Source organism: Bacillus rossius, chromosome 10 (assembly GCF_032445375.1).
Source record: "Bacillus rossius redtenbacheri isolate Brsri chromosome 10, Brsri_v3, whole genome shotgun sequence".
Taxonomy (NCBI): Eukaryota; Metazoa; Arthropoda; class Insecta; order Phasmatodea; family Bacillidae; genus Bacillus; species Bacillus rossius.
The window spans coordinates 13,493,417-13,506,082 of NC_086337.1; the positions used below are offsets into that span (position 1 = coordinate 13,493,417).

Sequence of the window (12,666 nt, forward strand, 5' to 3'; positions counted from 1 at the left end):
AGTTTCTGATGCGTCGCCAATCTGGATCTGGAGCTCGCGAATACGCGGCAGGCGCGGGTGTTTCCATCATGTCAAAAAGAAATTAATTAAAAGAAATAACTATTATGTTGATTACTGTACAGACGGACTAAACTACTTAAAGAAATTTACAGGGATCGCATCCCTTGTCTAATCGACTACATTGTCGGTTGCGGTCGAATGGAAGTCTTGTAGTGCGTTTCGTTGATCAGCCGATAATCTCAAACAGTCTTGTCTGCAATCGCGACACGAAGTGTCCGCGGAGGAGCCGCGTCTCGTAATTAAAAGGAAATGTTCAATCAAAATTGGAGGGGGAGACTGGGGGGTCCGGACCGAAAGATTCCAAAGTTCCCCGAATGGGAATTAAAAAAAACTCTGACTTCGATATCTCGAAGTTGGTAGCACTGGCCGATTTTAGCGCTACCTGTTGAGGGGTGTCTGAAATAAAAAAGAATCGACTCGCCCAAGATGTCTGCTATAGCCTGGGGCTAAAGGCGCAGTCGGTGCTTCGCTCTGGCGGCCTACAGGTGAAGGTAGCTGGGAGGTTAGCCAAGTCGCCACCAGATGTCGCGGGTGTCAGCTCCACGAGCTGGCGACAAGAGAAGAAATTACTATTTCGGCCGCTAGATGTCGTGTGTGGTCCATCTTTGCACATATTTTTTTCTATGGCAAATTTTCCTTGAACTCGGCCATTCCCTGGCGGGGTTCACGTCAGGGCAATGATCCTGGGCTTAATTCTTAGAATCAAGAGGGGAGGAGGTGGAGTAAGGGGGGACAGAAAATGCAACCAGGCTGGGAACGAGCCCCTTGTGACTTTCGAGGAGAGAACCTTAGACATATGCGGGACGGGAAACGCTGTTCTAAGCTCGTCTCTGAGAAATGGTAACAACTCGTCCAGAGCTGTTGTGGGCAGTTTTAGTCATGCAGGGAAATAATGTTACAGGCCGGGAACGTGACTGTAAGCGGGAGAAATGTCAAACAGGCTGCCAACGACGCCTTAGACTTGCAAAAGATCAGATTGGTCCCTGAGAAAAGGTGCCTTAGTCTACTGGCACAAAGTTTAACTATGTAGAGTATACCAGCCTAGCAAAGTGTAAATCACCCTTTTGTAACCAAATTATATAGAAAATAAAATTTCCAAAAATAATTTAAAATTATAATAAAAAAATTTAAAAAAACGTGCCGAAATACCTAATTTCCGGCGCAGATGTCAAACATGTTGCTTGGAGGTAAATATTAAATTTTTTCATGTGGGCTGCGGGTTGCTCACTCTCGATCGCAAGAGAATCAGGACTTTGTTAGACCTCAAGGAGAATGAAATTCGTCTTGCATGATTGTGATTCTCAACCATCTTAAGACATATTATAGCACTAGAAATATATATTTTTGTTTGAATTTCAACTGATAAGAATATTTTAGTTGCTCAATTAGTAACAGAAATTCACTAATTAAATGTATTATAAGTAAAATTGCATGACTCAATTAGTAAAAAAAAAAAATTAATGCCGAGTTCAAGTTCTCAGAAATAACCAGAATCACCAAAAGAGTCTTGACAGGAATAATCAAGAGCAAACAAAGAATACCATCAAAATATTGGCAGGAATAATCAGGAGCACACGAAATATATCGCACATTTAACTAAGCTAAATCACAAAACTTAAAAAAATAATAAATTATAAAAATAATAATAAAAATTAAAATATAAATATATGTATAAAAAATAATACTAAACAGCTTCTGTCAGCTTATGAACTTCATCTTTGTTGAGCAAGGATAGAAGTCTAGCACAAGACCTGAATTTTTGTATTTTTTTTTAATACCGCGCTGCACTAACTGAAGCTACAAGATTGCAGAAATGACGCGCGTACTTCAAGGGAACCTGAACAGGTGTGTGCTAGCGCAGAACCTACTTCGTCAACGTGTCTTTGAAGACAAGATTGGTGTCTGCATCATCTGCGAGCAACACGCAAACCGTCGAGACAAAACATGGTTCACGGATAAAACCAACACGGCAGCGATCTGGACTGTAAGCCCAAACAAGGTAACCATCATCAACAGTGGATGAGGAGCAGGTTTTGTCTGGATAAAAAAAAAAAACCATAACTTACTTCATGAGCGTCTACCTTTCACCTAACGAAGGTATTAGTGTGTTTCGCCAAAAAACTGGCTAACCTTGAAAACGCGATTAGCATATTCAATGGCGAAGTCATCGTAGCTGGTGACTTCAATGCCAAATCTGCTGAATGGGGAGCAGACTTATTGGATACTAGAGGAAACGAAGTCGCAAACTTTGCTGCAAGGCTCGATCTCACAGTCCTGAACACTGGAAACACCCAACCTTCAGAAGACCAAGGTATCAGGAGTATATCCTCAACATCTCAATGGGTGCCCCAAGAATCGCCAGAAAGATCGAGAACTGGATCGTCTCCGAAGAGTACAGTTTTAGCGCCCACCAACATATCACATGTAGTGTTGAGATGGCTCCCACCCCAGCAATGCAACAAGTCCCTAAAGAACGAAGGTGGAACGCCAGAAAGCTTGACCTAATAGCCCTCCGAAAATCTCTTTCACAAAGCTGGTCAACCCTTAAATTCCACCCGGCTCCCAACACCAGAAGTGAGACGGAAAGAATGGTGTTGACAACGATGAAGGCCATCACCTCCTCTTGTGATGCCTCTATGCCACGATACAAAAAACCGTGGCCTACACAGGCCGGCAAACTGGTGGACGCCGGAAATTGCAGTACTCCGGAAAAGATGACACGAAATTCGCCGTCGAGCAACAAGAGCCGCAAAACGCACTCCTGACCTAACCATATACTCAAGCGACTACAAGAAGGTCAAAAAGGACTTAACCGAACTATCAAGGCAAGTAAAGCGACGTAGTGGGTAGAAATTTGCACCGACCTTGAGAAGGATATCTGGGGCAAAGCCTACCAAATTGTCGTCAAAAAACTCGGAAAAGGCTAGACCAGAAACACCAAAAAAAAAAAACTCCATAATGGACGACATTGTAGTGGAGCTGTTTCCCAAACACACGATGCGAGAAAAAGTTTTAAAATCAAGTAATTAATATTTTTTTATATTTTAAAAGGCCTTCGCATATCACTTTAAAAAATATCATTACTAACCTGTTTTGTTATAAAATAATATTTTTATGCTCCCGACAATTTCTTGTGTCTATTTATTTAGTCCAAAGTTTGGAATTAATCACACACTTTGTTTTAAATGGTAATATTTTAGCAATACTCTGAGATTGCTCGAGCGAAGCCACGGGTTTTTATCTTGTCAATAAATATAACTTATTCAGTTTTATGGTTTCTGGAATAGTTTAGTAAACACATAATAGATAATAATTCCCTCTCCATTTCTACCTCAGGAAAATGCATAATTTAAATATTATTTTAAACAATGTTAAATATAAAATACAAATTTTCCATTTAGAATACCTTAGACACATTTATATCACATACTTACAGAAACCTCTTGACTTAATAAACATAAAATTCTATAAACAATTATCATACTTTAAAAATATATATACTAACTCTTTATCAATTTGTAATACACATAATATTAACTTAATTATTACAAAATATGTTCATATTGTAATATTCTTTTCCTTCATATAAACACCCTTAATGTCACGGCCACTTGACAAGACACTTGACTTGAAAATTGTTTCAAAAGGTTTTATAAGTTTAAAAAACTTCACAATGAGGTTTTTTTATACCTAATTGAATTAAATATTACTATTAATTAATTTATAATTTATAAATTTATATTAATACATACATATGTAAAAAATTCAACTTATTCTGTTTATGTTAGAAGCTGTAAAATCAGAACTAATTGACATGAAATGCTGCATTTAGCATATAATCTTAGCTTCTAAGCCTGTAACAATACTTACTGTTTTGTAAAAAACGTCGCATTCAATTATTACTTCTATTGCTACGAACCGAGAAACTAAAACTGTAATCTTTACCCGTGGAAGTGTGCTCTTACCGTCACAATCAAGCAGTTTCAGTTGCAAGCAGTTTCTCTGGAATGACATTTTGAACCAAAAAAAAACTTTTTTCCAAAACGTATTGTTTTACTTTACCTGAGCATCTATTTACAGACCCCATAGTAGTTTGAAGTACTGGTCAATAAGTTGGTTGGCTGTAAACAGGGACCTACCGGACGTGCAACCTCCGTGGCCACGGACAGCTCGAGGCCGGCTCCTTGCGCCGACAGCTGCAGCTCCGCCTCCAAGGCCACGTAGCTCGTCAGGGACACGCACAGCCTGCTGCCCCCGGGCGCGAACACGGGGCTGCTCATCCGCCCAGTCGGCCCGTCCAGCGCGTACACGTCTGCGCACACAGCACGCCCTCAGCCCCACTGCTCCGCCTCCAAGGCCACGTAGCTCGTCAGGGACACGCACAGCCTGCTGCCCCCGGGCGCGAACACGGGGCTGCTCATCCGCCCGGTCGGCCCGTCCAGCGCGTACACGTCTGCGCACACAGCACGCCCTCAGCCCCACTGCTCTGCCTCCGAGGCCACGTAGCTCGTCAGGGACACGCACAGCCTGCTGCCCCCGGGCGCGAACAAGGGGCTACTCATCCGCCCGGTCGGCCCGTCAAGTGCGTACACGTCTGCGCACACAGCACGCCCTCAGCCCCACTGCTCTGCCTCCTTGGCCACGTAGCGCGTCAGGGACACGCACAGCCTGCTGCCCCCGGGCGCGAACACGGGCTGCTCCTCCGCCCGGTCGGCCCGTCCAGCGCGTACACGTCTGCGCACACAGCACGTCCTCAGCCCCACTGCTTGCCTCCGAGGCCACATAGCTCGTCAGGGACACACACACCCTGCTGCCCCCGGGCGCGAACAAGGGGCTGCTCATCCGCCCGGTCGGCACGTCCAGCGCATACACGTCTGCGCACACAGCACGCCCTAAGCCCCACTGCTCTGCCTCCGAGGCCACGTAGCGCGTCAGGGACACGCACAGCCTGCTGCCCCCGGGCGCAAACACGGGGCTGCTCATCCGCCCGGTCGGCCCGTCCAGCGCATACACGTCTGCGCACACAGCACGCCCTCAGCCCCACTGCTCTTCCTCCGAGGCCACGTAGCTCGTCAGGGACATGCACAGCCTGCTGCCCCCGGGCGCGAACACGGGGCTGCTCATCCGCCCGGTCGGCCCGTCCAGCGCGTACACGTCTGCGCACACAGCACGCCCTCAGCCCCACTGTCCGCCTCCAAGGCCACGTAACTCGTCAGGGACACGCACAGCCTGCTGCCCCCGGGCGCGAACACGGGGCTGCTCATCCGCCCGGTCGGCCCGTCCAGCGCGTACACGTCTGCGCACACAGCACGTCCTCAGCCCCACTGCTTGCCTCCGAGGCCACATAGCTCGTCAGGGACACACACAGCCTGCTGCCCCCGGGCGCGGACAAGGGGCTACTCATCCGCCTGGTCGGCCCGTCAAGCGCGTACACGTCTGCGCACACAGCACGCCCTCAGCCCCTTTGCTCCGCCTCCAAGGCCACGTAGCTCGTCAGGGACACGCACAGCCTGCTGCCCCCGGGCGCGAACACGGGGCTGCTCATCCGCCCGGTCGGCCCGTCCAGCGCGTACACGTCTGCGCACACAGCACGCCCTCAGCCCCACTGCTCTGCCTCCGAGGCCACGTAGCTCGTCAGGGACACGCACAGCCTGCTGCCCCCGGGCGCGAACAAGGGGCTACTCATCCGCCCGGTCGGCCCGTCAAGCGCGTACACGTCTGCGCACACAGCACGCCCTCAGCCCCTTTGCTCCGCCTCCAAGGCCACGTAGCTCGTCAGGGACACGCACAGCCTGCTGCCCCCGGGCGCGAACACGGGGCTGCTCATCCGCCCGGTCGGCCCGTCCAGCGCGTACACGTCTGCGCACACAGCACGCCCTCAGCCCCACTGCTCTGCCTCCGAGGCCACGTAGCTCGTCAGGGACACGCACAGCCTGCTGCCCCCGGGCGCGAACAAGGGGCTACTCATCCGCCCGGTCGGCCCGTCAAGCGCGTACACGTCTGCGCACACAGCACGCCCTCAGCCCCTTTGCTCGGCCTCCAAGGCCACGTAGCTCGTCAGGGACACGCACAGCCTGCTGCCCCCGGGCGCGAACACGGGGCTGCTCATCCGCCCGGTCGGCCCGTCCAGCGCGTACACTTCTGCGCACACAGCACGTCCTCAGCCCCACTGCTTGCCTCCGAGGCCACATAGCTCGTCAGGGACACACACAGCCTGCTGCCCCCGGGCGCTGACAAGGGGCTACTCATCCGCCTGGTCGGCCCGTCAAGCGCGTACACGTCTGCGCACACAGCACGCCCTCAGCCCCACTGCTCTGCCTCCGAGGCCACGTAGCTCGTCAGGGACACGCACAGCCTGCTGCCCCCGGGCGCGAACACGGGGCTGCTCATCCGCCCGGTCGGCCCGTCCAGCGCGTACACGTCTGCGCACACAGCACGCCCTCAGCCCCACTGCTCTGCCTCCGAGGCCACGTAGCGCGTCAGGGACACTCACAGCCTGCTGCCCCCGGGCGCGAACACGGGGCTGCTCATCCGCCCGGTCGGCCCGTCCAGCGCGTACACGTCTGTGCACACAGCACGTCCTCAGCCCCACTGCTTGCCTCCGAGGCCACGTAGCTCGTCAGGGACACGCACAGCCTGCTGCCCCCGGGCGCGAACACGGGGCTGCTCATCCGCCCGGTCGGCCCGTCCAGCGCGTACACGTCTGCGCACACAGCACGTCCTCAGCCCCACTGCTTGCCTCCGAGGCCACATAGCTCGTCAGGGACACGCACAGCCTGCTGCCCCCGGCCGCGAACACGGGGCTGCTCATCCGCCCGGTCGTCTCGTCCAGCGCGTACACGTCTGCGGACACAGCACGCCCTCAGCCCCACTGCTCTGCCTCCGAGGCCACGTAGCTCGTCAGGGACACGCACAGCCTGCTGCCCCCGGGCGCGAACACGGGGCTGCTCATCCGCCCGGTCGGCCTGTCCAGCGCGTACACGTCTGCGCACACAGCACGCCCTCAGCCCCACTGCTCTGCCTCCGAGGCTACGTAGCTCGTCAGGGACACGCACAGCCTGCTGCCCCCGGGCGTGAACACGGGGCTGCTCATCCGCCCGGTCGGCCCGTCCAGCGCGTACACGTCTGCGCACACAGCACGCCCTCAGCCCCACTACTCTGCCTCCGAGGCCACGTAGCTCGTCAGTTGCACTTTAATTACAGCCGCCATCTTGGATGATAAACTGTGCAATTTTCGTTAAGGCAGCCATCTTGAAAATCCATAATTTTTTGTTAGAAAAAGGGAATTTTTTTAACTTATAAAACATCAACTTTAAATAAAAACACTCTGCATCTTGGATTATAACGCAACGACCGCCATCTTGAAAATGCGTATTATTGTAAGATTTTGATTGGAATAGTTTTGAAATTTAAAAAAATAATATTATTTAAAAAAACTCAGACGGAAAATGAAGCAGAATCGGAAGCACAACCAACCATAAGGGAGCATAATCAACGATAAGGAAGCACAATCAGAAGCACATTCGATTAAAAGGAAGCACAATAAACAAAATAAAAGCACTATTGTTAGCTCAATCAACGAAAAAGGAAACACAATCAACGAAAAGGAAGCACAATCAACGAAAAGGAAGCACATCCGGAACCACATTCGACAAAGAGGAAGTACTATTGGAAGCTTTTACACTCTGCTCTTTACATTGTTGTAATGTAAATGTCTCCCTTGAAACATTTTGGAAGACTGTGGATCTTTAGTTTCAAAAGAATAATAACAAGAAATGCAGGTTCGTTTATAACTGTGCCTCTATATATTTTTTCTATAATAGTTAATTGAACAAGAGTAAACAAAACATCATCTTGATAATCATAACGTGGTTTGAACTATATAATTGGACTAATACATTATAATTTACAATAAATAATATAGTTTAATACCTTTATAAGTTAACATTTTATAATAGGGTCGGCCCTTGCCAAATTATTAAGAGGTGCCTTAAACCATAATTAAAAATAACACTAAACAATCCCAGAGTAATGATTTTTAGCACGTAGCGAAATTAAAGTCCTGTAATGGTGACTTAAGTCATCACTAGAGACCTTTAAAATTCGTGGATTCATTTCGCGATAGGATAGAGTCGAAATACTTTTGACATTATTTTGCTTCAGTGATTGGGCCACAGTTTATCTGAAGGACTCTGGGCCAATGAAAAATCTTTAACAGAAGAATTAGCGAATCACGATCATTCCAGTCAACAGGTGTTAAGAGTCGGTAACCAATCAGCAGATGTAATTTGCACGAGTGCATACAGGATCATTGAGTCTATCCTTTAGGGATTTGAAATCGCGACTTTGACAGGTCTCTAGTCATCACATATATAGTACAATTATCTGGCACTTAGAAATGGCGTAGCACTGGCACGCCGTAGAAGTCGCATGGAATTTGGGGGTCGTTTAGTTGGAACTTGCTGGTCGGGAATGATACATTCTACTGTAGCTGGGCTGCCAGGTGGCGCCTCAGTAGTTTCCGGTTACCGAGAAAGAGCAATTGGCCGCAAATTCGGCGCTGGCTCTGGGACTCTGGGATGCCAATTCTTGGATACTGATTCTTGGATACCGGTTATGGGATACCAGTTCTGGGATACCAATTCTTGAACCCTGTCTGTGAACAAGCCATTTTTTTAAAATATTAGAACTGCTTCACAGCCAGTCATCAAACGGGTAAGAATGCCCACAAAAACGGGGATCGTCGGGGAAGAGATGAAGGATGTCGAAAACTCACCAAAACAGGGCGTTGTCCTCGCATTCAGGAGGAGGCCCGCTGGGATACACGCGAGTTCCTGACAGAAGCACGCGCGGTGGATGCGGAAGCACTCATAATTAAAATGTATTAAAATTTAGAAAAATATAAAATTTTCTACATTGAAACACAGACTGACTAATTACTATCTGAAAACGTAGGGAAAACATCCCTTGACGAGACGACTACATCCTGGTGGGCTTGTCGAAATTGAATCTCTCTGAGATCTGGCCGAGGAACATGGTAGTCAGTCTAACGTCGTGCCAAGAATTCCATGGGAAAAGGAGGGGTCGGTGTGACGCTTGATTAAAACAGGCGCTTTATTTAGAAAGAAAATGGGGGATACTTCTTCGGTTACATGTCCGAAAGGTTCCGAAGACTTCCGAGTGAGGGATCGAGAAATACTGACTTCGATATCTCGATGTTTGTTCTGGCGCCCGTTCGCAGTGCGATTTACTGGAGAGTGGCAAAAACCGATAAGAATTTGACTCGTGCATATCGCACGAGACTACTTCAAAAGCATGGGGCTTATGGAGGAGACTGGTATAGACCTCTGGTGGCTCGGGAAAGAACGACAGGCATATGTTTGTTCCGTGAGTCGCCAGGGGGCAGGCTGAGCTTGACAACCGCTCGGAGTAGTTGCTAATTTCGCCACTAGAGGTCAGATGCGGTACATTCGAACACTCGTGTCCATACCTTGAGATAGGCCATCACTGGCCAGGGTTAAGCACTGGTCAATGCTCTGGGTGGTGATTTGTGGAAAAGAGGGTAGCGGGAATGCTGGCTTAAGAGAAATCTCTTACCAGGAGTGCCTATATGTGCTCGGGAGCCCTGAAATCGTAGAAACGAGCTTGATAAAAAGTGCTTACCTCAGGTGAGCTCTGAGAAACTGGCTACCCTGCGTAGATGCAGCCACAAGCAGGCCTGATCACGGCGACAGGCCGTGTTTCAGTGACCAGACGTGTGCCGAAGCGAGGATAAGACGAGCCTGAATGCTAGCTCATGAAAGGGTTGGCAAAAATCAGATACAGCGCTGGGAACGAATTGGGAACTAGTCTGATAAAAATTAAGTGGGAGTGTGCAGTGAGTGGGTAAAGTTTAATTTTTAGCTACAAAATTACTGCTAATATAATAATTTAAAAATTCAAATTTACAATTGTACCGAAAAATGCTAATTGGCGGTACAAATCTCAATCAACGAAAGTAAGCACACTCTAAAGCACAATCAACGAAAAGTATTAGTTCTCAGCAGTAAGGTATGATAATAGAGGCTTCACTACGTACATTTAACGAAAAGGATGTACATTTTCACGAACATTCAACTCGGTAGAATGCGACTGCCTATTTTACGATAGGATATAGTCCTCCATCAGTCATTGGATCCAGCAGTCTTTGACTCCAAAAAGTCTTTGGTTTTTTAATGGTTTTCTTCGTGTGCTCATTATTTCTGTCGAGACTTCTGCTAATATTCTTCAAGTGCTTCTGGTTTTCTTCTGAGCAATCAATATCTTAACGAAATTATTTTTACATAATGAGCTACGCAAATTTATTCAGAGTTAATTTTGAATTTCTGGTACCAAATAATACCCAAAAATAATTTTTTATCAGGTGGTTTTCGAACAAATAACATTGCTTACTTAGTCAAATTATATGCCTTGAGACAGCTGAGAAGCACTATCATGCAAGACGAACTTCCTTCTCCATGATGTCATTGACGACTTTCTTCTTTTGCGATCGTTAGTGAGCATTCCGCATCTCACTTATAAGAAATACATAATTGGCGTCAAGTGTTTGGAAGAATCGGTACTACTTACAACCAGTTCCTTTGCATGTGATAAATTAACTCTCGCAGCTAAATGGAGTCAAAGACAGTTAGAGCCAAATAATCCCGTAGCCTAGTAGTCTTGTAGCCTCGTAGCCAGTTAAAGCCTTGTAGTCTCGTAGCCTCGTAACCTCATATACTTGTACCCTCTTAGAATTGAAGCCTCGTAGAATTGTATCCTCGTAGCCTGGAGGACTTGTATCCTAGTAGTCTTGTAGCCTCGTAACCAGTTAAAGCTTTGTAGTCTTTTAGTCCTGTAGTCTCTTAGCTTCGTAGCCTCTTAGTCTTGTAGCCAAATAGTAGCTAGGCCTAAGACAGCTGGAGACAAGTCAGCTAGAGCCAAATATTTTTGGAGTCAAAGACTGGTGGAGCAAAAGACTGTTGGTGCCAATGAATGTTATAGCCAATTACTTGTGAAGCCAAGGACTATTGGAGCCAATGACTGTTGTAGGCAATATCTTTTGTAGCCAAAAGACTGCTGGAGACAATGACTGGTGGAGGCATTATATCCTATCGTAAAATTGGCGTTCGGTTCCTACCAAGTTAAATGTTCGTGAACATGTAAGTCCTTTTCGTTAAATGTACGTAGTCTAGCCTATATTATCGTATCTTCGTGCTGAGAACGTATACTTTTCGTTGATTGTGCTTCCGATTGTGCTTCCTTTTCGTTGATTGTGCTTCCAACAGTGCTTTCTTTTAGTCAAATGCGTGTCCTGTGTGCGTGTTGTGCGTCATTGCGTATACTGTATGTCCATTTCATGCCCATTGTGTGTACTGTGTGTCCATTTCATGTACTGTGTGTCCATTGCGTGTGTTTTGCGTGTCCAGTGAGTATACTGTGTGTCCAGTGTGTACTGTATGTACTGTGTGTTCAGTGTGTGTACTGTGCGTCCAGTGTGTTCACTGTGTGTCCAGTGTTTGTACTGTGTGTTCAGTGTATGAACTGTGTGTTCTGCAGGGCCGGCTTTAGGGGAGGGCAACCGGGGCGAAAGCCCCGGGGTCTCCACAAACGGAGGGCCCCCAAAAACCACAATAGAGGCTTTGGAAAAAAATCTTTCAAATTCCGACAAATAAACACTAGTAAACATATTTTCCTTTGATATTCTTTTTTCGCTGTTTTACCTTTACCTACAGTACTTTGTGCATACATGATTATATTATTGTTAAATATTAACAGAAATATTCATTAACACTAAAATATAATTTCATATAATTCTTGTCTCTGATTATATTTATGTATGTTTTATAAATACTAAGAGAATCTACTTGATTTCACAATAAATTATTTATTGTAAAACTCGACTGAAAAAAATTGTTCATTTTATTTGGAAAATAATTTGGGGCCTCTGTTGCCCCGAGGCCTCCAGACCTCTAAATCCGGCCCTGGTGTTCTGTGTCTGTACTGTGTGTTCAGTGTGTGTACTGTGTGTCCAGTGTGTGTACAGTTTATCTCTACCTCTGACATTGTACATGAACTGGTCTCGTGGACCTAAGATGATTGGCCTATACATATAACTTTGTTCATAAACTGTTTGGAATTTATTTCATGCATTGAAAAAATTAGATGTTCGGCATTTTTACAAAGTATTTATTTCGTCGGACAGGTGTCTTGTCTCGTGTTGTTTTTCGTAGAGTGAGTGATTTCAAGAAAAGTAACAAGAAAACAGATTTTAAAATTTATTTTAAACTTTAGTTATCCTTATAACTGATCAAGAATCAAACCAAAAATGGAAATCTATGTCAATCATTTTTAATACTTTTTTTTGATAAATTTTGGTATTTCTTCCGAATTTATAGGTCAATAAATACATATTTTCAAAATGGCAGCCAAATTTCAAGATGGTGGGTGTCACGGTAATAACAAATGATTTACTGCACTCTAGCGGGTAAAAATTAAACAGCAATGGTGGCAGTGCACTCTATCAGAGGAAAATAAGATGGAGGCCTTCAACAGACGATAAAAAGTAGCGGACATGACGTCATACGAGCT

At 46.7% G+C, this 12,666-nt stretch overlaps 1 protein-coding gene across 2 annotated transcripts in view; it reads right to left on the minus strand.

Moving 5' to 3' along the window:
• The window catches only part of LOC134535791 (uncharacterized), a 443,681-nt gene that overhangs the window by 167,601 nt on the left and 263,414 nt on the right, over positions 1-12,666 (minus strand). For both annotated transcript variants that reach the window (XM_063375065.1, XM_063375066.1), the window contains one exon: positions 4,200-4,372. In XM_063375065.1, the coding sequence (XP_063231135.1) occupies positions 4,200-4,372 (173 nt within the window). The remainder of the gene's footprint in view (positions 1-4,199; positions 4,373-12,666) is intronic.